Genomic DNA, 25384 nt, shown 5'->3' on the forward strand with positions numbered 1-25384 from the left:
GAGAGAGAGAGAGAGAGAGAGAGAGAGAGAGAGAGAGGAGAGGGAGGCAAGAAGAGGGAAAGAGAGAGGAGAGACTCAGGGGGAGAGAGATGGAAAGAGAGGAGAGAGAATGAGGGAGAGGGATAGAGGGGAGTAAGGGTAAGAGAGAGAAACCAAGAGACACAGAGAGGACTCTACAATTGCATTTAATCACTATTAAATTCCTATACTGAATGCAGAGCTCTGTGCTGGGGATACTAAGGCACTTCTGACTTACCGCCTGCTCTCAAAGAGCTTACAGTCTAACAGGCTTCAGGTGAGGGAGAAGAAATGTATACAAATACAGATGATACATAAGAGAATGACATAAACGCCCAGAGAAGGCCAAATAGAAAGCGATGAGAGGTTCACGGGCAGCCAATGATCAACGTGGAGTCAGGAAGAGGGAGTCTTGGGTTCAAGTCTGGCCTCAGACACTTACTAGCTGTGTGACCCTGGACAAGTCACTTCTGCCTTAGCTTTCTTATCTGTAGAACAGAGATAATGATAGCCCCTACTTCCCAGGGCTGTTATGAGAATAATATCTGTGAAGTGCTTAAAGCACTATTAATGTTAACTATTCTCACCACCTAGCAGAACTAGAAGGCATCTGAGTCCAAACTCCTCATTTCCCCAATGAGGAAATTTATGCCCAAAGAATTTAAGTGATTTATTTCAGCTATGCAGCTAAGTGACTGAGGCAGGATTTTAATTTCCTCTCTATGGATTTCATCCCTTGAGAGGATGATCATTTTGGAGGAGGTGGGGGGAGGCAGAGAGAAGGGAAAGTTGCTTAAGTGGGATGGAAAGTGGCAGAATTCAGCATGTGTGCCAGGGCCAGGGAGCTGCCTGGTTTGGCTGGACTGTAGCATGTGGAAAGCTTGGGACCAGACTGGGAGACCTAGAATGCCAGCTTCAAACGTGAATCCTTAGGGATCCCGTGAAGACTTTTAGCAGATCTATTCATCAGACAGATTATTCAGGCAGTAGCATATGGGACTGATTGGAGAAAGGGAAGATGGGAGAAGGAAAGACCTGTCCAGAGCATGCTGAGATAGTTCAGGGGAAATAAGGAGGAGAGGAGAGATGATGAAAAGGTAGGAAAGAAACATCACAAGATCATAAATTTAGGACTGAAGGGGGCTCAGAAGCCACCCTCTCATTTTAAAAATTGAAGAAACAGGCTCAGCAAAGATATTTGCCTTGCCTAAGGTCAAACAGTATGTGGGACATGTGAACCCTCTGAATCCAAAGCCAGTGGTCTTTCCAGTGTCTCCTCACCCCCACACTACTGTCCAAGACTGGGTAATTGATTGAATAAGACATGAACAAAAGGAAAAAAAATCAAAGGATTAAAAAATGGAGGGCAGGGTAAGTATGATGCTGCTATAGACAAAATAAAGTCAGAAGGCATGGGTTTAGGCAGGCTAATTGGGGAGGACAGTTGGGCAAAAGACCCATAAGCTTGGTATTTTAAATATCATCAATAAAGAGTCAGGGCAGTTAGGTGGTGTAGTGGATATGGCAGCAGGCATGGAGTCAAGAAGACCTGAGTTCAAATACTGCCTTAGACACTTAGCAGTTATGTGACCCTGGGCAAGTCACTTAACCCTGTTTGCCTCAGTTTCCTCATCTGTGAAAAGAGCTGGAGAAGGAAATTGCAAACCATTCCTGTATTTTTGCCAAGAAAACTCCAAATGGGGTCACAAAGAGTTGGACACAATTGGAAAATGACTGAACACCCACAAAAAGAGAGGGGGGAGAGAGAGAGAGAGAGAGAGAGAGAGAGAGAGAGAGAGAGAGAGAGAGTGGGAGAGAGAGAGAGAGAGAGAGAGAGAGAGAGAGAGAGAGAGAGAGAGAGAGAGAACAGAGTCAGAAGGAGGCAGAGAGATGGAAGTGGTGGTGGGAGAGAAGGGACCAGAGAGAGATTCAAAGAGGAGGAAAAGAGACAGAGGCAGAGTAAGAGACATTGAGAAGAGTGATGACAAAGAGACAGAGAAGCAGGGAAAGAAAGTCACAGAGACATTAGACCCATCCCAGAGAGGGAGACAAGAAGGGACTGAAAGCAAGGCCTTGAACCTCAGCGCCAGCCCCAGGTTTCACCTTGGCTTGAATTGGGGGGGAAGGGGAAGGGACCACTGACCTGTGAGCAAGGCCAAGAGCAGGCTGGGTACCTGGGGACTCATGCTAACAGGTGGAGCGCAGAGCTAGGCTCTTGGGGCTCTGGAATCCCAGAAGACGAGGTGAGAGCTACGGGTGTGGCAGCTAAGAAAGAAGATGGCATAGGCCAACAGCCCAGCTTCCTGCCCCCAGCAAAGTGGGGGCGGGAGGTCTTAGGGCAGGAAAAGGGCGGAGAAGTAAAGGGGGACAAGAAGCTCAGGAGGCCCCCGGGGCCACAGGAGGGCGCCTGGGAGCCAGCTTGGAGGCTTCAGAAACCTGTGTCCAGTAGGGAGGTAGTAATAACTGGGAGACAGGACTCAGGTGTCCTATAAAGAAAGATACTGGGTGTCTGAAAGGGCAGGGGGCTGGGAAACAGGACACACACTACATCTCACAGGGAAGGGACTAAGAGACAAGATGCCTACATCCCCAGAAAGGCTTCAAGGAATAGTGCCTCAGTCTCCTGAGGAAAGGGGAGTGAGAGGTTCCAGGATGCTTATTCCTAGAGGGCTTGGAGCCCCAGTGATAGATAACTTGACTTGTAAGTAGTCATCACCCCCATGACTTAGAAAGACCTTAGTTCAAATTTGACCTCAGAGACTTACCAGCTGTGTGACCCTGCACAAGTCACTTAACCCTGTTTGCTTCAATTTCCTCATCTGTGTAATGAGCTGGGGAAGGAAATTCCCATGGAGTGGGAGAAGAGTGTTGTCAGTGACCCTTTCCTGGACACATCAACTACTTCCAGGAAAACTGAGGCCAGGAGCAATGGCAGGGGCACAGGCAGATTTAGAATTATCCAAACTAAGCCCAAAAGTAGATAAAATTGTGCATACCCTTTGACCCAGCAATAGCACCATCAGGTCTGCACCCCAAAGAGATTCTTCTTAAAAAGGAGGAGTGGCTAGGTAGCACAGTGAATAGAGTACCAGACCTGGAGTCAGGAGGACCTGAGTTCAAATCCAGACTCAGATACTTGACATACTTACTAGCCATGTGACCTTGGGCAAGTCACTTAACCCTAATTGCCCTGCCCCGCCCCTCCAAAAAGTTAAAAAAAAAAAGAAAAAGATTTGTCTGTACAAAAATACTTAAAGCAGCTCTTTTTGTAGGGGCAAAGAATTGAAAAATCAGGGGATACCCATCAATAGGGGAATGACTAAGCAAATTGTGGCATATGATTGTAATGGAATATTACTGTACTATAAGAAATGATGAGGGGGTGGTTTCAGAAAAAACATGGCAAGACCTATAGTAACTGATGCAAAGTGAAATGAGAAGAACCTGGAGATCATAGTGTATGTTAACAGTAATGTTGTAAAGATGACCAACTGTTAGAGACTTGGCTACTCTGATCAGTACAATGATGCAAGACAATTCCAAAGGATTCATGATGAAAAAAATGCTATCCATCTCCAAAAAGAATTGCTGACTCTGGGTACAAATGAAAGCTATTTTTCTCACTTCATTTTTCTTGCCTTTGGTGGGGGGCAATGTGGCTAATATAGAAATATGGTTTGCATGATTTCACATGTATAATTGATCTCATTTGCTTGTCTTCTCAGTGGTTGGGAGGGAGGGAGAGAATTTGGAAGTCAAAATTGAAAAAGAAAAGAATGTTAGAAATAAATAACGAAATTAAAGATGTAATTGGGAGATATTTAAAAAAATAAATTAAAATACAATAGAACCATCCAAAAGGGGGAGTGCTGGAAAGAAGGGCTTTCACCTTTGCCCCTACCCTGGCACGCAAGTGTTCATTGACAGGGGAAATGCAGTGGTGGGCCTGGAGAGAAGTAGCATTCCCCTGACCCGGACGGCTTCCAGAAAAGGCCCAACGATCACTTGTCTGAATGTCAGTCACGGAGGGAATTCTAGCAAGGTCAGGCATAGGCGGCAGTGTGGATGCCTCCAAAACCCCATTCGGTCTCTGTCTTTCGGTGATTCTGTAACCCCCGGGGCCACCCCCAAGGCGGGGCGAAGGCGGGACTGGGCCAGGATTTAAAGCGCCAGCGCGGGCCAGGTCGAGAATCGGGGAACAGCTCCGGCTCCCCGGACAGAGAAGAGGCTGGCGCAGCGCCGAGGCAGGGGTGGCCCGGGGGCCCCACCACCCGCGCCCCGGAATTCTAAAGGTAATACCAGGGCCTGGATGCTTGGATCTGGGACAGGGCTGGGGAGGGGGGGGGGGGGGCAGGGATGGGAACCAGATGTCTGGGTACCCGAGGGGGAGTGAACAATGGGATGTCAGAGGCCAGAGTATGTTGCCTTCGGATCTGAGGAGTCGAGAGAGGGAGGAGAGATTTGGCTGCTAGGGACCTCTGAGCTCTTGTGGAATAGTCAGGTCAACAAGCATTAAGTCCAGACGTCTGGACTGCCGAATCTAGGACAGTCAGAGGAAGATTGAGCTGAGGGTTAAGGATTCCTGCGTCCCTACGGGCATGGATGAGCTGAAAGGAACGACTAAACAGGTTTGAGATTCAGAGATGGAGAAAGGGGCAGGGGAGCTGGAATCCTGAGCCCTGGAGAGATAGAGCAGGAGGTGGGGAAGGTGGTGGCGTGACTCCTGAGTCCTGAAGGGTCGAAGCTGTGGGGTTTGGGACTCCTGAGCTCTGGAAAGTGAGGAATGACAAGTTAGACTGCAGTAGAGGAAGTCAGAGCCGAACACATCTACATTCCTGGGTCCAGACGGGTCAGAGTTGAGGGGCATGGGACTCGGGTTCTGAAGGGTTAGGGATGGAAGGTATTGGAACTCCCGCGTAGTGAAGGGTCAGAGCTAGCCGCAGGAGAGGTGCATTCCTGGATCTGGGACAATCAGAGCTGACAGAGAGGCAGGAGGGACTCTTGGGTCTCAGAGGGTCAGAATTGGGGTATGGCAGTGGGGTGGCTCAGACTCCTAGGTTCCTCTGGTCTCGGGACAGGGCGTGCCAGGGACCCCTGGCCCTGGGAGTTTCCCCGCCCTCCTCGAGGGACCTGGGGCCGAACAGGGATTCCCCTTTACGCGGGGATTCCGTGGTCACTGCACTTGACTGCCTTCCCCGCTCGCCCCCCCTCCACTTTGGGCCGGACACCTGGGTCCCCGGGGAGGCCGGGTGGTAGATGGAAGATTCCCCTGCGCAAGGGTGACGATAGCGTGACGTCATCGCGTTCTTTCCGGACTCCTTTCCGAAACCTCCCGCCTCCACTTTAACCCTTTCTCAGCCTGACCCTGGGGAGTCGGAGGGGAGTAGAGTTGGGCATCTGTATCTTTCGGTATTGGGAGAAGAGCTGAGAGACAGAAGCTGGACACCTAAGTACTCGAGGAACAGGTCCTGGACGCCTGGCTCCTAGATTCACAGAACTGGAAGGACGCTTAGAGATCATCCAGTCTCATCCTTTTAATTTGAGAAGCCCAGACCTAGAACCCGGGTCTCCTGGCCTCCGGCCCTAGGCGCTTTTCACGTAGTCAATAGCCTAGAGGTGGGGGACTGTTTCTTCTTGGTCTTGGCGTCCTCCGCGCCAAGTATAGTGCCAGACACACTAGTAAACGCTTGTGCAGTTGATCCGAATTAAGTGGCAGCTTTCCTTGAGAGACAGGAGGGGTTGAGAGGTTAGGAAGCCTCTCGGTTGTAGAAGCTACTCAGGGTCCAAGAACGCCAGCCCCAGAGTTGGGGATGGGGGTGCTGAGACTGCGGGAAGAGGGGCACAGAAGCAGGAGATGATGGATCCCCGAGGAGGAGGCTAGAGGGGATTGATGCTCGGGTACCACAGAAATCAAGGGTTGGGGGACCCAAGCTTGGATCTCTGAGAAGGGACGACTAGAGGGGGTGGAGGGACGAGAGCAGAAGCCAGGGTCCACGGGGACCGGAGCTGGGGCGGGATGTGGGCGGGACAGATGGCAGCATCCCCGGGGGAGAGACGCTCCGGGGCACTGGATAAGGGTTGGGCCGCCTCCCCGGTTTCCAAGACGTGGGGAGAGGGAAGTGGGTTTGGAAGGAAACTGCGGCGGTGGGTTGGGGGTGGGGGAAGAGCCCCCACGTGGGAAACACTACCTCGATTTTCCCGTGAGAGAGCTAGGGAAGAAGAGGGGGAGGGGCCCCTCCACGACCCTGGACCCTGGATAATAACCCTCCCTTCCAACCACCCTCATGTCCACAGTGAGCCGGGGCGAGCGCAGCCACTGCCCATCCCAAACTGTGAAGAAATTGCTGGAGGCTCAAAGGCGGCGGAGGCAATCTGGCACCAGCTTCCAGCCTCAGGTGAGGTGGACGGGGTTTCAAACTACATCTCCCAGCAAACTCAGCGGCCACTTCCTGGCGCTGTGGCCTGATTCGTCTCCGCGGTCTTCTGGGAGATGTAGTCCTTCATCCCTCTCAGGACTCCTGAGTGGGGTGGGTGGGTGGGGTGAGGAGGAGGGGGCCTCCAAATTGAAAATGACCTTCACCTCTTCCCCCTCTAACCAGGGACAAGTCCCTGCGACCTCTGCAAATGAGACAGAACCAGGTGAGTCTGAAAACGAAAAATCGAGCCCACCTTCTAGTCCCACCCACCCCGAGCATCCCGGTTCCCAGCCCCGCGGCTCCGAGTCGCTCTTTATGCCTGACCCCTGGTACCCTGCAGGTCTTGGCCCATTCCCAGGGGCCCCAGAAGTTCAGGTGGCTGGCCTTGGGGTCCCGTCTGCCCCCCCAGCCCAGGCCCCAGGGTGGGAGCTGGAAGCCCATGCCTTGTACCCCGACTGCCACTACCACTGCGCAGCCTCGGCCGAAGCCTTCTTCACTCCTGGCCTCTTCACACCCACGGAGCCTGGAGAGCTGGCTTCCTTCCCTCCCCTTCTGGAGGTGAGGCCCCCAGAGCACGGGGATGGAGGGAGAGGGATGGGGAAGCAAGCCCAAGAGGGTTTCCCAGGTCCAGATGCAGACTTGTCCCCTCCTGTCTTACTCATTCCCCCTCCCCATTTTAACTCCACCCACCAATGACAAAATTAAAATACTTAGAAAAGAAAGGAGGAAATGGTGATTCACTTTGTGGAATGGATGATTCATTTTAAGGAAAGATCAATCTTTTTATAGAAGGGCCCCATCTTCCATCCATGCAACCCCCCACCCATTTCCTCTTTATACCTAGGTGTCCCCTCCCCCATTTGACTCTGGGTTCCAAAGCTGGCTTTATTCCATTCCCTTTCTAGCCTCAACTGCAGGGTGCTGTGGAGTCCCCCGGACTATATGTGGAGCCAAGCCCCACTCCAGCTGGCCCCTGGGGGGTCTCAGGGCCCCCTCAGCTCCTGGCTCCACAAGGGGCTTCACTGGATGCAGCTCGGGCTGAAGTTCATGCCCTGGGGCTGCAGCGGCTGCTGACTCAGGACGAGGAGGGGGACACGTGAGTTTGGTTTGAGGGGCTGAGAGAGTTTGGGGAAGGCCAGGACTAAGGTGCAAGTGGCAGGTTGTCACTCTCTTCTCCCCACACTAGGCTACTTCACCTCTTTGCTGCCCAAGGCCTACGTTGGTCATCCTATGCCGCTGCGGAGGTCCTGCAGGGCTGTGGACAGCTGGACATTCGGGAACACCAAGGAAAGGTGAGGGGCTGTAGCAGAAAGGGCATAGCTCTGTGGCTTGGGCTGCTCCAGTCTCACATCCTAACCCCCTTCTCTCTGTAGACACCACTCCTGGTAGCTGCCACGGCCAACCAGCCACTGATTGTCCAGGACCTGTTAACCCTGGGAGCTGACCCCAATGCTACTGACCACCGTGGCCGAACCATCCTCCACCTGGCTGCCACTTATGGCCTGCCAGGGGTCCTCACGGTGAGAACGGCTCCTGGGCGCCTGGGGTCCTGGAGATTGGCTTTCTGGGTCTTCATGGGGATGATATATTGGCATCCCAGGGGACAGAAGTGATGGCAAGGATACCTGGGATCCTGAGTGGGCAAGAGACAGAGACTCTGAGGAACCTAGAGACCCAGAGAGAGAAAAAGGGGACAGGAGGCTCCGCTCTCAGGGAGCCTGGGAGGGACATTGACTATAACTGACCTCCACCTTTCTCCCCAGGCTGTGTTTAACTCAGGCATTCAGGTGAACGTGGAGACCAGGGACTTTGAGGGTGAGTCATATTTGATGGGGTTGTTGGGCAAAATAAAGTGGGGAGCCTCTCAAGGACTGTCAGGATTTATGGTTCCCATGGATCCCCATCCCCCAGGCCTCACCCCTCTACATGCTGCTGTTCTGTCCCTCAATGAGGCCACCCAGCAGCCAGCTTGCAGCCCCAGGACAATGACCGTCCCAGCCCGGGACAGACTGGCCTGTGTTCAGATGCTGTTACAGATGGGTGCTGACCATACCAGCCAGGTGGGCAGGGTCCCTGAGGAGGTGGGGACAGGGGCTGCACGAATTAGTCCCTGAGAATACAACAAGGAGATCCAAATGCCTGGGTTCCCAGGGTTGGAGAACTAGGTGACCTGGCTCCCTGCGGAAGGGAAGGCCCTGGCCCTCACTTGCCCCTTTCTCTAGGAGTTCAAGAGCAGTAAGACTGTTCTGCACCTGGCTGTCCAGGGTGGCAATCTCTCCCTTGTGCAGATGTTGCTGGACCTGCCAAATGGGGATCCGAGGGCCTTTGTGAACATGAAGGTAGGACCTAGGGTCAAGACCTTGAGAGAAAGGCCCAGAGAGGAGAAGTGCACATCAGAGAACTCCTGGGGGTATAGGTGTAGGATGAGGGTCCAGGGAGCTTGGGGAGGGATGTTCTATGGGAGGAATTATGAAGATACTGGAAAACTGTGTCCTAGAGCCCAGTGGGCCCTTAGAACATCTCACAAGAGGCCTCATCAGCAGCTGGAGAAACTGAGGCCCAGTGAAGAGCCAGAGCCAGATTTTAGGGGGAGGGACGTGGTGCCACCCAGCAAGGTCAGGACCCAGACCTTCCTACTTGTCTCCCTCCACCCCTTTGTCCCCGCCAGGCCCACGGGAACACAGCCTTGCACATGGCAGCAGCCCTGCCCCCAGGATTTCCACAGGAGCCCATCATTCGTGGGCTCCTGGCGGCTGGGGCAGATCCCGCTCTTCGAAATCTGGAGAATGAGCAGCCTGCACACCTTCTGGGACCCGGACCAGCCTCGGAACCAGTAAGGGCAGCCCCTTGCCCCTCCTCCATTTGCTTTTCCCACCCTGAACTAGACCTCTGATGGCTGCTGTCCTTCTAGCCCTGACCTGGACCTCTGACCCCAAGATGAAGAATTCTAGCCTCTACCTGCCCATTCACCCTGGCCTTGACCTAGACCTCTGATCTCCAACCCCTTAAGACCCAGAATGTCCACCTCTGCCTGCTGACCCACCCCCATCTCTGACTTGTTTTCCCAGCTTCGGCAGCTGTTGAAGAGAAGTCGGGCCCTCCCTCTGGCCTCGTCCTCGTAGGACTCAAGAGTCAGTACCTGGACTGATTCTTCAGTCCACATCTGTTCAACCTTCCTGTCCCTGAGGGACAACTAAGCGTATGCTGATGTATGCAAATCTATGATAACTTATTTGGAACCCTATCCAACACTCTGCCCCCACCCCCCCATGCTAGGGAGTCTTACATTAAAATTCCTGTGGTATCCATTGACCCTGGGGGGAGGTGTTATGGACAGGGAAGCTGGGGGGGGGGGGAGCTTGTGATGATTTCTGTGAAATTGAAAGCCCCCCCAAACTTGTTTCTGTGAAACAGATTTAGCCCCAGACATTTCATCCAACCCTCCAACCTTTCAATTAAATTTGATCTGGACTCTCTATCTGGTTTTCTCCTGTCCTTGAGGTGGGAAGTCACCATGGTGACCTGGATTTGGGTGTCTGATTATGGGGAGGAGTGTATGGGAGCAGGAGTGGCACAGAGGCCCCCAGAAGCAGGGAAACTGAGGCACAGAGCAGATGTAAGGCCATGCCGCAGGGAACAGGCACTGTTCACAGGACTCCACATTTCCAGCCCAGGGGTCCATACCTTCTACTACTACGTGGGTTCGGGCACGCTTCACAAGATGGGTGTTTATTGTTTGTGGGCAGCTCCAGCCTCTAAGAACGTGGCAGAAATACCCAGGAGGATTCTCTGTGCCCCTAGCTGTCCCTCCAGAGAATGCTGGGCCCTTGCTACATGAAAGGGCCATGCCTGCATTTCTCCTGGACAATTCTACAACATGCCCCCCTCACTACCACCACTGTGAGATGCTCTCATACTCCTGGTGCTGAATTCCCCCTGGCCTTCCAAACCCAACCGCAGATCTCTCCTCTTCTGGGAGGCAGTCTACACACAAGCCTGGGCATATCGGGGGTGAGGTTGGGGTGGAGGGAGTCTAAGCCAGAGCTCAGTACCCTCAGGCAAGTCCCCTCCCCTCCCTGGGCCACTCTGTAAGATGACAGCAACTTAGCTTGTCCTTGGGGCTTGTTTACTGGGGCCCATTGATCTCAGGCATGCTCTCTATCCCCCCATGCCCATGTCCACACATTTATATAGTGTCTACTATGTTCCTGGCTTCACTATGCTAAGCACTTTATAAATATTATCTCATTTGATCATTCCAACCCATAATTCTCATCCCCCCCCCCCCAAGGCCAAGAGAGACTGGGCTATTGGACAGGGAAGGTTTAATGAGTCATTAGTTTCACTGGGTCACAAGGTAGGAGACAGAGTGGGAGCCCTGGGGTGGAGAGGGGCAGCTTTTCTGCACCCACTTAACTTAGAAAATAAATTAAGGGAGGAGACAGGGTAACCACGGGCTTAGGGGGTGCTTAAGGTCAGAGAGAAGGAGTTTCGGGGTGGGGCAGAGGTTGGGGGTTTAAGGGTCCCTCAAAGACAAGAACTGGGGACTTGGGGATCCTTCTAGGTCAGAGGTTGGGGGTTCAGGGTCCCCCAGAGTTAGGATTCAGGGGCTCAGGGGTTGGGGATGGGGTCTGGTGATTCAGGGTCGCTCCTCCAGGAACCGATAGGTCGGGTTCTCGTACCCGTGCCTTTGCAGCTCTCGGAGCTGCTGCTCCTCCAGGCTCAACATTGGGTCCACCTAGGGCCAGGGAGAAAATTAGGAATCTTGAAACCCCTGAACCCCAGACATCCCCAAGTAACCCAATGAACCCCCAGCGATCCACAGACGCCTGCCCTAATAATCTCCCAGGATCCAGAGCCCCCCTGCTTCCCAGTCCCAGAGTGGGTGGGCTCACCTCCACGACTCCGTGGCTGATGGCCCCATAGGGCCGCCTCCTCCGAGCCACCAGCAGAGACAGGACAACCACAGCAGCAACAGCCACGGCTACAATCAGGAGCCCTGCCACAGCCCCACGGGCCACACCTGTCCCTGCACCCATTCCTGGCTCCTGTGGGAGAAAACAGGATCACAGCCTGACCCAACCCAAAGCCAGTCCTTAACATTCAGGGAAGTTATTGGCAGACACAATCCCAGACTGGATCCCCAACCTCTGATACTCAGTCCCTTTGCCCCAAGCCACACTCACCAGCTCATCTCTCTGGATCTCAGGAGAGCGGAATGGGAGACCCCGAGGGATGGAGATATTCGCCTGGGGGAAGGAGAAATTCAGGTCTAGCCCCTATCCCTTCAAAGTCCCCAGCATCTGGCCTCTGGCCCCTATTCCCTCCTGGACACTGAGTCCAGCCTCTAGAACCTTCCTTCTCCACCCACTCTAAGAACCACATCCAGGGGCAGCTAGGTGAATAGAATAGTGAATAGAGCACTGGCCCTGAAGTCAGGAGGACCTGAGTTCAAATCCGACCTCAGACACTTGACACTTAACTAGCTGTGTGACCTTGGGCAAGTCACTTAACCCCAACTGTCTTACCTCCCCCCCTCCAAAAAAAAAAAGAATCAGAACCCTGGACTGCACCCTCTCGGGAACCCTTGGACAGGCCAGGCTTTGGCCTTATGCTCACCTTATGCTCCTGAAGTGGCTCAGCTCCATCCCCTTCTGTGGATCCTGCACCCAGGAAACCCTCACTTAGACTCCAGCTGGGCCCAGACCCACCCCCTGAGCCCCTCCCCTCAGACCTCAATCATTCTTAAGGCCTCAGCCAATGTCCCCCACACCCACCCCAGGATTCTGAGGGCCTGTCCAGAGACTTCATTGTCTTTCAGTCACTTACCTTTAAGAGGCAGCGTTGCACCCATGTCTGCCAGGGTGTGATGGGGAGAGTGAGGGATGGGGGGGGGGAAGAGGGAGAAAGGCGAGAGATTAGGGAAAGAGTCGGAAAATGTCCCTTTTGCTATTGAGCCCTTGGTGCAGCCCTAGGCTCGGCCTCCTCCTGCCCTCCCACCCCCATCAGTGAGGTCAGTCACCTTCTTCTGTGACAGGTGGCAGGGGGCCACCCCCGTCCTCACTGCTGCCCCCTGCGGGAGATGCCTCCAGCTCCCCAGGACCAAAATGCTCAGCCCGGAGCAGCTCCTCTGCAGGGGAGAATTAGGAAGAGAACTGAAACTGTCACCCCGAGAATAGGGGTGGGGAGTGATGTGGGCCAGGATTTGGTGTTTAGGGATGGGCTATAAGGTAAGTTTGGGGGTCAGGAGCATAGGTACTCACGGATTTGGGGCTGAAGCTCCCGGGCCAGATGTGGGTTCTGCTCCAGCAGCCCCAGGCTTTGATTCATGCGTTCCTCGATCACCTGGAGATGGGTCTGAACCTGGAGTTTAGAAAAAAGGGGGTGTTGATATGGAGGAAAGGTCTCTTGCTCTCATCCCCACCACCCAGGGAACTCCATGACCAGGATCAGCTGGGGATAGAAAACAAGGACCAGAAGCAAAAGGTGGAGGGGGGAGGGGTGAACAGCCTCTGAGCAGGGCTTAGGGGCCAGGAAGTGGGGGAGAGCTAGGAAGTGGGTCCCTCGCCCCTCCCTACCTGAAAGCGCATCTGCTCTGCTTTCTCAGGGTCTACAGCAGACACATGCTGGTAGTGGCGTATGGTATGTCTTTGTTCCTTCTGCTCTGCCCTCAGGTACCGTTTCAGGGCCTGGAGCACTCGTTCTGCCTGCGGGGGAGACCCAGGTGTCCAGCCCTACAGCCACACACCCTCCGAGCCTCAGATACGTGGTCCCCAGATTCCAGAACCTGCTTCCTCACGGAGCCCCAGTCTGCAGACTCCAGCTGCATCCCCTCAGGAGCTTTGGAGCCCCCTCACCTGGGGCTCATCCCCCTGAAGAGCTGCGAGGAAGCCCTCCAAGGCTGCTCGACGCTGATCGTTGATGAGTGCAATGACTCGGGCAGCATGGGTCTCCACCAGCCGCTGGCGCTCCCCAGACACCTGCTCCTCTAATGTCTGCAGGATTGACTGGAAATGCTGCAGGGGGAGGAGGGGATTTTTGAGGCTACTGGCCATTCACTGAGGGTTAACAGGCTCCCTGAGGGATGGACACTGATGGTCATGAATATATCTTTCATTGGGCCATGAAGAGTCAGCAGAGTCCCCAGGCTCATTTGGGGTTTCCCTGAGTGGGGATTCCAATTTCTCTCCCTCCCAGTCCAAGTGGGGCAAGGTCAGAGGGTTCTCACCTCATTTAGGGCTTGCCTGTCGGCCTTAGGTAGATTCCTGGCTTGATTGTCAGCCTCAGCCCACTCCCGCATGACCTGAGATAGGGGTGGTTACATCAGTCCCCCAAGACTGTCTCCTAAGATCCCTTGGTTCTCTCCCCAAAACTCCTCCCCTAGGGACCCAGGGACTCATGGGAGGGGGCTATCTTTGGGAGCTCATGTCGAGGTGCCACTGGCTGGGGGGAAGTGTTATTTGGGAGTTTGAAGTTGAAACTTTATTGGGGGGTTCCAGGGCATTATCAGGGGAGGAGTCTCTGGTGTTACTGGGAGTGTCTAGGGCATTAGGGTTATTACAGAAGGTCTAGAAACCAGGATTATGAGATGATTCATGACCCCCACTTTTACTGACCTATCATATTACAGGGAATACTGAGGTTACTCGAATTTGGGGGGTTCAAAGTACTGTGGAAAGAGTCATAGTCTCACCTCATTGATCTGCCCCATTAACGAAAGCACCCTAGGATTATTGGAGCAATATTTTGGGTGTCTTGAAGTTATTGAGACATCCAGGAGTTATTAAAGAGGTCTGAAAGTTATTCAGGGGGAGTATCCTTGGCAAATGGGTATTCCCTTGGTGAGAGGGTCTGTGAGGGTGCTAGGGGCAGCTAGGGAGTCCTGGTCCCCACCTCATTAATCTGCCGCATCCGTCTTTCCTCCAGATCCATTTTAGCTCTTAGGAAGCCTGCATGCTCGCCACCCTCACCCGGCATTCCAAAGTATACGTCCACACCATCAGTAGGCCGGGCTGTTGGGCTCCCTATAGGGTCCAGGATATGGGGTGTCAGAACCGGAGAACAACTGTACCACGATGCCCTCTCTTATGATTTCCCAGGCTACCCTGGGTCACCAAGGAATATGTAGTCTCCCTCTGGGAGCCTGGACCCTAGAACATAGAGGCTTTTGTGGGTGGTGCAGCTGGGACCTCCTCTCCTTCCTCTCGAGGGCTACTTTGTGCCAGCCTTACTTTTTACTTTTGTAAAGGAGCCAAGGCTTCTGGTCAGCCTAGCTCAGACTGGTCCATCTGGACCCCCAGGCTTTGGGGGTGAGTCTCACCTTTGCTGGCCCTGGAAGGCGGTTGGGTGCTGGGGTGCTGGAGTCTTCTGGCCTCACCCTCCTCTTCTTCCTCATCCTCTCCTGGGGGCTCCACAAAATAGTCATCCACTGTTTGGGGAAATGGCTCCTCTTCCTCTTCCTCTTCCTCCTCTCCCCCTGGGGACTGGGGTTGGGTGGGAGCATCACTGCAAAGAGGGCAAGTCCCCCCCTGATCTGGGTGCATGACCCACAGGCATATGAGTATCCGGTCCCTGGTTCCCCACTCTCAGGGACACTGGTCTTCTAGCTCTCAACTCTCTGTCATTTAGACCGCCAGTCTCCCAACCATCTGGCCTTCCAACTTTCACACACCTAGCAGGCTAGCCCTCACTCCCATGCAGACCCAGGACCTCACCTATGGGGCGTCCGGGGAGGTATGGAGGTGCCTGGGGCAGGGCAGCAGACATATTCCACACCTCGAAATCGATCTGTTCCACATGGGAGGAGCATTCCTGAGCCATGAAGAACAAGGCCCTCAGAGTGGCAAGCCTGAGAAGGAAGTGGTAGAGGTCCTTGGGTGGTGGGGTAGATGGGGAAGGTGGGTGGGTGGTGTGGGAAAGGGAGCACATATACTGAGGGAACTGGAAAGGGAGGAATGGGAGGTTGGACATCCAGTCTGGAGGGGTCGGAGAGATGGAAAACTAGACAGTGGGAGGGATGCTGAGGGAGATGGAGGATAGAGGCACCAATCCTCGGTGTCTCCGAAAATTCTGTAGTTAGGAGGCCAAGATGCCTGAGTCTGCCTCACCTCTTGGGCCTGGTGGTGCCTGTAGGCTGAGCCCTCACACTCATCCATCCTCTCCTGGTGCAAGAACTTGCATCCCTCAGGAACCAAAAGGGCCTCACTCACAAACTCACCTGCTGCAGGGGTATGTGAGGAGACAAATGAGCCTCCCCCTTCCCCCTCCAAATAATCCGTATCCTGCCCAGACCCCCACCGCAGGGATTCAAGTGTTTTGCCCCGAACCTACTCCCCAGGTATCCCGGCCCTGCCCCCACAAAAGGTCGAGGTCCTTTTCACTCACGCAGGCAGTGATAGGGGATCACCACGTGGTGGGGGCATCTGGTCCCGCGGGCACTCCCACACCACCGCTCCATAGGAATCGGTCGAGAGGCCTCCTCCACGCGGCCGATCTGGAGGTCGGGGTACACCTGGGGGTGGGGGAATGGGATGGGGGCTCCATGGAGAAGGAGGCTCTCGGTTCTCCTTACTCTCTCCCAAATCCCCTCCCAAGTGCTTTTCCTGAATCCTAAGACTTCAAGTTCCCGCAGAGTATCCACCCCCAAAGGTCCCCTCCCACCGATGCCCGGACCACTCTGAGCTCCTCCCCTTCAGACCCCCGGCCCAGCCCGGCCCGGCCCCCTCAGGCCCCGCCCACCTGTCTGCAATAGGCCAGCACGTGCTGCGGGTCTCGGAGGCACCGGCGTGAGCCCTGAGGGTCAGGTTCCCAGCGGCCTGTGCGCAGGTCTCTATGTAGGGTCAGCCGCCCGCAGAGCCCAGCCACCTGAGGGACCCCCGCGATCTGAAACGGGCAAGAACCATGAGAGCGAAGAACCGAGCGTCTGGGCTGGCGGCTCCAGTCCGCGGCCCCGCCCCCCTCAGGGACCCAGGAGTCCCGACTCCGACATCAGAGATATCAGGCATCCCAGGCATCCAGACCCCCAGACCCCCAGACCCCGCCCCCTCTAGGACCCAGGCATCCGGGCCCCATCTCTAGTCCCCCCCTCAGGGATCCAGGCCCCAGCCCCCACTGCGGTGCAGATGGTGTTGCCAAGGCAACTGCTCCGGAGGGGATGGGGGGGTCGCCATGGAGACTGGGTCCCAGGTGAATCGCCTGGCATCACTGGCTGGTTACCGCGGAGACCGACCCTCCTTCCCACTGCCGCACCCCCATCCTCTCTGGCCCATAGGGGTGGGGGGGCGGCATAGACATGGGTCTTTCTCTGGTCTTGTTCATTCCCTCACCCCCGTGACCCCCGTGTTTGGGTCCCCTAGGCCACGATGCCAGGACCCAGGAGTCTAGGCCTCCAGCTCCTACCCCACTCAAGGGCCTAAACGTCCTGATCCTACAACCCTTGCCCCCATCAGGCACTCATGCGTTTTTATCCTCAGCAATCCTCTCCCCTCAAAGACCAGGGTCTGGCTGTCTCGGGGCCGCAGGTGTCAGGGTCCCAGCCCGCCCATCCCCTCCCAGACCCAGACCTCCAGACCCCCAACCCATTTGGAGCCCCACCCCCCATTTCAGCCGCAGGTTCTGGGGACTGCAGAACGAGAGTCAGGGTGGGGTGGGATGTGGAGGGCTGGGGGCTCTGGGCATCTAGATCCCCCACCTCACCCGCAGCCAGGGGCGTGAGTCTCACCTCCCCAGGGCTAGGCGTCCCCCTTGTTGAGCTCCCGGGTGCTGGAAGCAGCAGCAGCAGCAGCAGCGAACCGAGGCGGCGGCCGAGCCCACGGGCCGCGGGGTTCGCTGACCCCATGTCCGGGCCGGGGCTGGGGCCCGAGCCCCCTTCTCTGTCTCCCCTGCCCGGCCCTGCAGCGAGCCTTGGGCCCGCGATCTCCTTCCTCAGCTCGGCCGGCCTTCCTCCAGGCTCAGCCGAGCTCGCCCTACCCTTCCCCCAGTCCTTGGTTGGTCGCCCTCCTTTCACTCCGCCAGCCCCCTCCCCCGGGTTTCCCCGCCCTGGGCCCGCCGGTGACAGGAGCTCCCAGCACCGCCGCCGCCTCCTCCTGATGCTGCCCCCCCCCCCCCCCCCAGCCCCGGGCTGCGCCGGCGCCGCCAGCCCCGCCCCGGCCCCGCCTCCCTGGCCGGGACAATAGCGCGGGTGAGAGTGCTTGCCCTGCCGCACGCTCTGGGCCCTAAACCTCCTCCTAGATCTTTTGGAGACCTTGCCATGACTGCGCGATGTAAGCAGTAATGTTCCCAGTCCCTTGACCTTCAGGGGTGATATCCCCCTCAAAGCCCTGTGCATCCTGCCTCCGAATTCAGCCTCCCGTCCTAGATACGAGGGAGTGTCAAAACCTCAAGATTACGGCATCTCCACTCTCCACCCCACCATGGGCTGCCTCGGTAGCTGAAGGTGGAGAAATAAGGGAAGGTTCCTGCATTGAGACCATTTCAGCTAATTTTCCCTTGGACCTGGAAGGTTCACAAGAACTGGGGCTAAAGGGCTATAGACCTGTGGACAAAGTCTGACTGCGGGGAGGTGGGGGTCCCAAATGCCTAGAACCCCCATCCCCCACCCCAACTCTTGCTCTGCAGACCCCATAACCTGTGACTGAAATGGGGGGTAGGGCACCAAGTGGGTTGGGAACCTGGATGCCTGGGTCTGAGAGGGGGAGGGGGAGGCTGGGACCCTGACACCTGTAGCCCCAGCCACCGGTATTGGTCTTTGACTTACATGGACCCCCTGGGCTGGTTGCTGGATGGTAAAATATTTTTCACACATACTTTTTCATTTTTTAATTAAACATAAATATCCAAACCCCAACGCCCACCCCATATTACCAAATTCGTATGTGCCTCAGCAGTGGGGTCACCCTAAGAAATGTGCCCCGAATTCCCTCCTTCCCTGCAGAAGGATGGTGTGGCCAGCTTGAGTCCACCATCTTGGATTCCTGCTGTCAGAAGCCATCTTGGCACAGTCTCCAGGAGATTGAGCATCTACCAGGTAGTGAAGGACCACCAGTTCCTGGTCCTCACACCATCATGCATCTGCTTCCTGGGCCAGGAATGACTTTTTTTTCCCATGTCTGTGTTGGAATCATCAATACATTTGTGTGCCCTTGATTCCATCCTTGCCTCTACCCTGTATACTTCCCCTTCCAGGAGCCCATCCTAGTCCATCTGCCACTTGGAGTTCTCTTGACTAAAGTGAACTGGTAGGCATGTCTATACTTTGACCTTTTCCATTTTCCATCCATCAAAGTCTTGTTCCTCCTCCCCCCTTCCCCCATTCCCAGACTTGGGTTGCTATCTTGAGGGGGAAATCTTCTTGGTGGCCCAATGACTGGACCAGTTCTTCATCACACAAGAAAGGACTGGAGACTTTACAGAGGCCTCCCATTGGCTGGAGTGTGACCAGCTATCAGTCTGAGGGGCAGGTCACACATGGGTCTGCAGGCGCTGGTGGCCAGGAACAGGGAGGACAGTGTAGGAAAAGGGAGGGGGCCTAGGAGCTGGGTCAGGGGTCCCATAGGGTGTGGATTTGACATAGCTGGTGAAAGCACGAGTGTATGGAGTTGTAAGGTAGCCATCCCCGGGCCTGTAGAGACTACTTAGGTCTGGGGAGAATACAGCCAGGTGAGGGGTAAGGTCATAGAACCCAGAAGGGCTGCCAGGGAAGACAGGAGATGCTGGAGAAGAGAATAGAGCAGCTCCAGGGTCCTGATTCACACTCACACCTCGAACTTTATAGTAGCCATTAGTGGGATCCTGGGAGGAGATTAAAAAAAGATAAAAATGAGACTGACAGAGTTAAGGAAAAACAGAGAGATGAAAGCACCCAAAGGAAAGCAACAAAGATCAAGAAAAAGGGGCCAGCAGGGGAGGCCAGGTAGCATATCGAGTAAGATCACCGGCCCCAGTGTCGGGATGACCTGGGGATCGAATCCGGGCTCAGATACTTAGCACCACACCCAGAAATAACTGGCCGTGTAACCTTGAGCAAGTTACTTAACCCCAATTGCCTAAGAAAAAAAAAAGGGGGGCCAACAGAGACACAAGAAGAGACAGATACAGAGTATAATGGAGGCAGAAAGATGGGAGGGCACTTATGGGCAAGGCTAAAGAGAAATACAAGAACCACCAGAAACAGGTTTGCAGGAGACAGGGAGACTCCAGAGAGAAGTAGGGAGATTGGGTGGGGGCTGATAGACCAGGAGAGACAGATGGAGAAACACAGGGTAAAGACAGAGGAGACACAACTGAGATGAATCTGAACAATGGTGGAAAGGCGGTGGAGCTTGGGAAATTGGGGAGGGGGGGCAGGAAAACATACAGACATCAGCAATGATGTACCAGTGAAGGGAAAGACAAGAGTTAGGACAGCACAATGGGCATTCCAGGACAAAGGAGACACGGTGACTGAATAAGGGGGCAAGGTGACCAGGTAAAGAATGAGGAAGAGATGGAAAGAGACAGCAGGGAGATGACTGAGGGGACTCAGAAAGACATGGAAGGAAGAAGTCAAAAACATATATAAAGACAGATATGGGAGGGGGGCTCCAGGCCCCGCCCTCGCCCTGAAACACGCCCACCTTGGACTCAGGCCCCGCCTCCTCGTCACCCGAGAGGTCGCTCTGCTTGGCCGGGGAAGTGCGGGTGGACTCGATGCTGGGGACCTGAGGGGAGGAGGTCGTGACTGTCACTTGGGTGTCCAGGGAGAGGCCCCCGTCCACCCCTGTGAGCCACTGCCCAGGACGCCACTTCCGACTAGGGTTTCGGCAGCCTTCAGCTCCCGGGCCCCGACCTCGAGGGGCTCATGGGAGTAGTGGGGCGCTCCGCACGAAGGGGCGTCCAGAGGTCCATACCCGGTCTTTCCGGCTTCCCTCCTCCTCTTCCTCGGGGGCTCGAGGGCTGGAACCATCGCTGTCAGTGATTTGCACCAGTATGTCCCGCTTGGAGATCCTCGATCTGGAGCCTGAGGGTGGGGGAGAAGGCGGAGCTAGAGGGCGGAACCCCAGAAACCGAGAAAGCTGAACAATGAGAGAGTACGGGGAGCAGGCTAAGTGAGGGAGCTGGCTGGGGCGGGAGGGGAGCGGACCTCGAAGGGCAGCTGCAACTACACTAACCTCGGCCTTGGCGCCAGCAGCAGTGGGCGCCCCCCGCGATGAGCAGTAGTAGTAAGGCGGTAGCCGCTGCAGCCACTCCGGCCACGATCCGAACCAGGGGCAGTGGGTCTGGGAGGGGACGACAGGGGTCAAGGGGGTTAAGGAAATGTTTGGAAAGCCCGGGGCGGGGATCCAAGCAATCTGGAAAGTAGGTCAGTTTGGGGAGTTTTAGGGCCGTATGTCTCACTGAGGTGGGGTCCGCAGAGGGAGGGATCTCTAGAATGCGGAGGCGCTGGGACCCTAATGGGGACCTAAGTCCAGGTGCCTTAGGTTTTGGAGATCTACAAAGATTTGAGAGACCCAAATCCCCTCCTGTGGTTCTCTGGGGACTTTGGGAATCCAGGGGGTCCTCGGGGCTCACCAGTGCGGGTCAGCCCAGCCCGGGCTCCTGCCTCGCCCAGTCGGTTGCGAGCGCTGCAGTTGAAGTCTCGGGAGAAGTCCGATTCCCGAGTCCCCGAGATGTGCAGCACTGAAACCAATCCCCGTCGCCCACTCCCCGTGGCCCCTGGGGCAGGGAATGTCTCTACTAGGAAGCGGCCTCGAGAACCCGAGGCCAGTGCACCCTCGCCCCAGGTCCAGACCTGGAGGGGAGAGGAGAACAGAGAAAGGTTCGGCGGTAGAGAGCAGAGCCTGGGGGCCGGGGGTGTGGGGCCCGGGCGGAAGCCTCGGGATAGAGGGCAATGGGATCGATTAGGAAACCTTACCACTGCATCAGGTGCTGGAGATGCGAGCACTAAACACTCTAGCCGGGCAGGCGCTCCCAGAGCAGCAGGGGGTGAATGCAGGGCAGTCACTGCTGGAGGGCCTGGGAGAATTCAAGGTCCAATCACAGATGACCCCTTCCTTCACCCTGGCCTATTCCCTGCCTTTCGTCCTGCCCCCCCCCCCCACCCCCAACCTCTGCTCACCATGCACAGTCAGGGTTGCCTCCCCCAGGCCGCCCCCTACTCCTGAGGGTCCGGGCTCTGCTCGACACTCGTAATTTCCGGCGTCCCCCGGCCCCACTGACACCAGACGCAACGTGGGCCCCGAGCCCAGGATCTGGGGACGCCATGGGAAAAAGTCATTGGGGCAGATAGGAAGGAGGAGATGAGCTAAATCCAGAGCTTCTGCCCCCAGCGCTCCAACCCTCACCTTCGTCCCCCCACGGCGCGTCCACGTCACTCGTGGGGGCGGATTTCCCTTCCAGGTGCAGGTGAAAGAGGCGTCTTCTCCCACATCCACAGCCACTGGCTCAGGTGGAGAGAGGAGGAGAGGACCAACTGGAGGTTAAAGGGAAGTTGTCTATGAGACTGAGGCCCCAGGATTATTGGCCCCTAACTCAGAGGCTCAGGCATCCAGACCTCCTAACCCTCCCCTCCCAGGCACTGGGAGTGCCCCCTTCCTATTCCTATAGATTACCAAGGCATCAAAAGTACCCCCTGGCCCTATCACCTGAGGGACCAAGGCACGGAGGCTTCCCAAACCCTACAGGAACCCTGGCAAACAGATTCTTCACCCACTGCAGGGGGCCTCCCCAGCCACTGCTTCTTTGGAAGCTGAGCTTTTGCCCACTCTACTCACACTGCACATCCAATGCTGTGCTCCGATTGGTACTGCCCACGGCATTGGTCACCTCACAGGACACAGGTTCAGTCAGAAAGGAAGCATCAGCTTTCGTCTCTAGAAGGGGCCCCCGAGCTCCGGGAAGCACAGATCCTCCTTTTGCCCACCTGGGAGATGGGAAGGATCAATATTGGAGAGGGTCTGGGGGGGGCACTATGGAGTCCAGAGAGAGTCCCATCATTGGGGGCTGGGAGTATTTGCAGGGGCTCACCTGTAGCCAGTGACTGGGGGATGAGCTGTTGCTCTGCACAGAAATGTGACCTTCCCACCCTCAGGCACTGTCTGTGGCTCCGAAGACAGAGTCACCACAGGGGGATCTAGGACATGGGAAGGGATCGAAGTCAGAGTAGAGAAAGACCTATCCAGCATCCTTTTCTTCAACTAACTCTTTCTTCTCTGTCCAAGATCCCCTCAAGCCCCCTAGAGAACCCAGAAATCTGGTTTTTCACTTACACTGCAGGCTGAGAGTGACCTCGGTGTCCTTCCCTCTGGGTAGGGCTGGACTTCGGGCCTGGCAGATGAAGGAGGCACCATCATCCTGGGCAGAGGGGGTGATTGAGAGGGAGCTCTCAGCTGCTCCCAGGATCCCACTGGCCAGCAGGGTCTGAGGGGTGGGTGGGTGGATGGATGGGAAAAAAAAGGAATGGGGTGAGCGAGGGGTGGTTGACTTCTCTGACTCTCATCGAGGTAATGGCCTAGCTTATTTCTGGTCCCTCCTGCCCCAGTCTAAGGTTACTATTACCTCCAAAACTTCTGCCAAAGTCTCCTTATATATATATAATATAATAATATGTATATTATAATACATCAATGTTTTTCTTTCCCTGTCCTCCCCATGCTGTGAAGTAGGAGACAGCTCCAGATTATAATCTGACCTGGCTGTAACTGGCTCCCTCCAGACGGATACCATCTCGAAACCAGAGCAGCTCAGGGATGGGGCGAGCTCCACCTCGGGTCCGGCAAGTCAGGTTCCCAGGAACCCCAGCAACCAGAGCCACAGTTGGGGCCCCTAGCACCTCAGGTGCTTCTGGGGGAACTGAGAACAGGAGAACACTGAACCTCCAGACCTCCATATCTAATCAGAGACCCCATGCCAGCAAGGTCAGGGATAGTTGGGTAACAGTTGGGGCAGCTACTTGAGACCCTGAAGTGACACATGAGAGGCCAGTCCTTGAGTCTCTGAGGCCAAACATATGAATTAGGAGTGGGAAGGGACTATGCATGTGAATGGGGGCAAATGCCTGAGTCCCAGCTAGAAAAGCGATCAGGAGTTACCCAGTACTTGAAGCCGAGCAGGCCGGGAGCGAAGGGCAGCCTGGGTGGCTTGACACTCATAGGAAGCTTCATCCCCAAGTTCAGCTGCCCCGATGTGCAGATCATGGTGGCCACTGGCCCTGTCTCCTGCTATCCAATAACGGGACCACCCTGGGGGAGGCACATAACAAAAGGGGAAAGGTTTATGTTTCTAAATCCAAGCCTAGATAGTCTCAATCCAGACGTCCCTAACCCCCCTAATGGAGATGTTCCAGACTTTAAAATCACTCCAGAGAGTTCTCCTCACCAGGCAGATCCCGTTCACCCCCTAGGGCTAATCCGTCCTTTGTCCATTGAACCAAGCCATGGTAGCCACCGAGAGCACAAGGGAGTGTTGCCTCCTCTCCCAGGACAACTTCTAGGTCCTGTGGTTGCTGTATGAAGTGGGGAGCATGGCCTGGTGTGAGGAGAAAGATGAGTCAGAGCTTCTCAGGGAGATGCAGTGTGCCAAACCTTCATCAGCCCCTATCACAGGCTTGGTAATGCCCAGGCCTCCAGTTAGAACCCCCCCACACACACCCCCACCCCCACCAAGGTAGAGGTGGGAGAAGACTGGGACCTCAAGGGACTACTGGGGCCTCTTCCTTTGTCCCCCACATCAATCATCTTCTGTGTAAGGTAACGGAATTCCAGTCCATCATTCCCTTCCCCCAGGACCCAGGCATCTAGACCTATCACCTTCCTTTTATCCTGGAATGCTGCTGCTGATAATCCTGGCAGCCTGATGTAACAAGGATACTTGATTCTATCCTTCCCTCCCTGAATCTTGTAGCTGGTACTCCTGGCTATGAGGCCTCTCCCACCCCACCAACTAGAGTTGAAAGAACATATGGGGAAACTGAGGTACATGGGCACTGTCCCTCCTTTACTCCCTTCCTCCCACTCAGCCTAGGTATCCAAGAGTCGGGTTCCTTAGCCCACATCCTTTCCCATCCCATCCCATCCCGTACCTGCATTGGAACCGAGGAGGAGAAGGAATAGAAGTGAGTGTAATGAAAGCATCTTGGCGTTCTTTCGTCCGTCTCCCTCGTCCTCCAACTTTCTGTGCTAATAGGAGTCCCCACCAAAATGCTCTCCTTACATCTAACCACACTTCTGCTCACTCTGGCCCAGTGAGAAGAAATTCTGCTTGCTCTTGCCCCCTTGGACTCCAAGGTGGGCTCCGTGACCCTTCAGGCTCAAGCTCCTGGAAAGCCTGGCTCTGGCTTCTGCTCCTAGTCTCTCCGCTTGCCTGATTCTGAAGTCCCCGGGGGCTGGGCCTGGCTACACACTTAGACAGCCTTCCTCTGCCCCGCCCCCAACTGGACACGCCCCATCCCCATTGAGAAAACCCTTCTCAGGCTGAGAATTAGAGACTTGGGGGAGGGGAAGAGTTTAAGAAGGGAAAAGTGTAGTGGGGGAGCCACCTGTGGTGAGGGGAGGTGGAAGGGGAGCAGTGGGATCGGGGACGGAAGTGTGGGTCCTAACATACGAGTAGGGTATAGGGGAGCAAACGCCAGGTTCTCTGGTTGGGGCATGGCTGCACTTCTGGGCTCCAGGGAAGGTGCTCGTTCAGTTAGTGGAACAAACTCGCTCAGGCAGGGCCCTCGGGGTAGGAAGCTGAGTCTCCAGGGCTCCCCAAGTGGAAAAGAAGATAAAAACGGTCCAGGCCTCTGGGGTTCCACCTGAGCTGGGGACCTATGGGATGTAGGACTATTTTTAGCTTGAGAGCAAGGTCAGATCAGGGTCGTCGTTTCGGGGGAAACTGAGACTCAGTGATGAGGGAGGTTCCCCACCCTTGATCCTGGGGACCCCGTCCTCCTTTCGAGTTCCCAGTATGATTATGGATGCTATAGGGCAAAAGTT

At 55.5% G+C, this 25384-nt stretch overlaps 4 protein-coding genes across 4 annotated transcripts in view; 1 reads left to right on the top strand and 3 right to left on the bottom strand.

The window, feature by feature from the left end:
• The window catches only part of HCST (hematopoietic cell signal transducer), a 4096-nt gene extending 1764 nt beyond the window's left edge, over window positions 1–2332 (bottom strand). Inside the window, exon 1 of the mRNA XM_069078678.1 lies at window positions 2162–2332. Within this exon, the coding sequence (XP_068934779.1) occupies window positions 2162–2204 (43 nt within the window). The 5' untranslated portion in view covers window positions 2205–2332. The remainder of the gene's footprint in view (window positions 1–2161) is intronic.
• Window positions 2333–6670: 4338 nt separating this feature from the next.
• NFKBID (NFKB inhibitor delta) lies at window positions 6671–9910 on the top strand. Its single transcript, XM_069078594.1, has 9 exons — window positions 6671–6992; window positions 7340–7530; window positions 7621–7726; window positions 7808–7954; window positions 8198–8249; window positions 8346–8494; window positions 8657–8773; window positions 9103–9267; window positions 9503–9910. The coding sequence occupies exons 1-9, from the start codon at window positions 6750–6752 to the stop codon at window positions 9554–9556; spliced, it is 1224 nt and encodes a 407-aa protein (XP_068934695.1). The 5' UTR covers window positions 6671–6749; the 3' UTR covers window positions 9557–9910.
• Window positions 9911–10742: 832 nt separating this feature from the next.
• Window positions 10743–17476, bottom strand: APLP1 (amyloid beta precursor like protein 1). Its single transcript, XM_069078561.1, has 17 exons — window positions 17155–17476; window positions 16173–16316; window positions 15819–15945; window positions 15542–15654; window positions 15149–15282; window positions 14755–14939; window positions 14328–14458; window positions 13663–13737; window positions 13292–13450; window positions 13013–13141; window positions 12698–12797; window positions 12457–12564; window positions 12264–12290; window positions 12054–12097; window positions 11621–11683; window positions 11330–11482; window positions 10743–11172 (listed from the first exon to the last, which is right to left on the bottom strand). Exons 1-17 carry the CDS (start codon window positions 17269–17271, stop codon window positions 11074–11076), a joined length of 1908 nt encoding a protein of 635 aa, XP_068934662.1. The 5' UTR covers window positions 17272–17476; the 3' UTR covers window positions 10743–11073.
• Window positions 17477–18258: 782 nt separating this feature from the next.
• Window positions 18259–24541, bottom strand: KIRREL2 (kirre like nephrin family adhesion molecule 2). Its single transcript, XM_069078560.1, has 15 exons — window positions 24490–24541; window positions 23787–23936; window positions 23501–23650; window positions 23101–23261; window positions 22679–22829; window positions 22437–22542; window positions 22184–22332; window positions 21755–21882; window positions 21529–21661; window positions 21325–21425; window positions 20982–21201; window positions 20582–20689; window positions 20321–20430; window positions 20048–20131; window positions 18259–19223 (listed from the first exon to the last, which is right to left on the bottom strand). The coding sequence occupies exons 1-15, from the start codon at window positions 24539–24541 to the stop codon at window positions 18894–18896; spliced, it is 2133 nt and encodes a 710-aa protein (XP_068934661.1). The 3' UTR covers window positions 18259–18893.
• Between the last annotated feature and the right edge of the window lie 843 nt (window positions 24542–25384).

The sequence above is a fragment of the Petaurus breviceps genome, unplaced genomic scaffold (assembly GCF_028583685.1).
Source record: "Petaurus breviceps papuanus isolate PSGF00001 unplaced genomic scaffold, PetGlider_PUasm1.0 91041, whole genome shotgun sequence".
In the NCBI taxonomy this organism is placed as follows: Eukaryota; Metazoa; Chordata; class Mammalia; order Diprotodontia; family Petauridae; genus Petaurus; species Petaurus breviceps.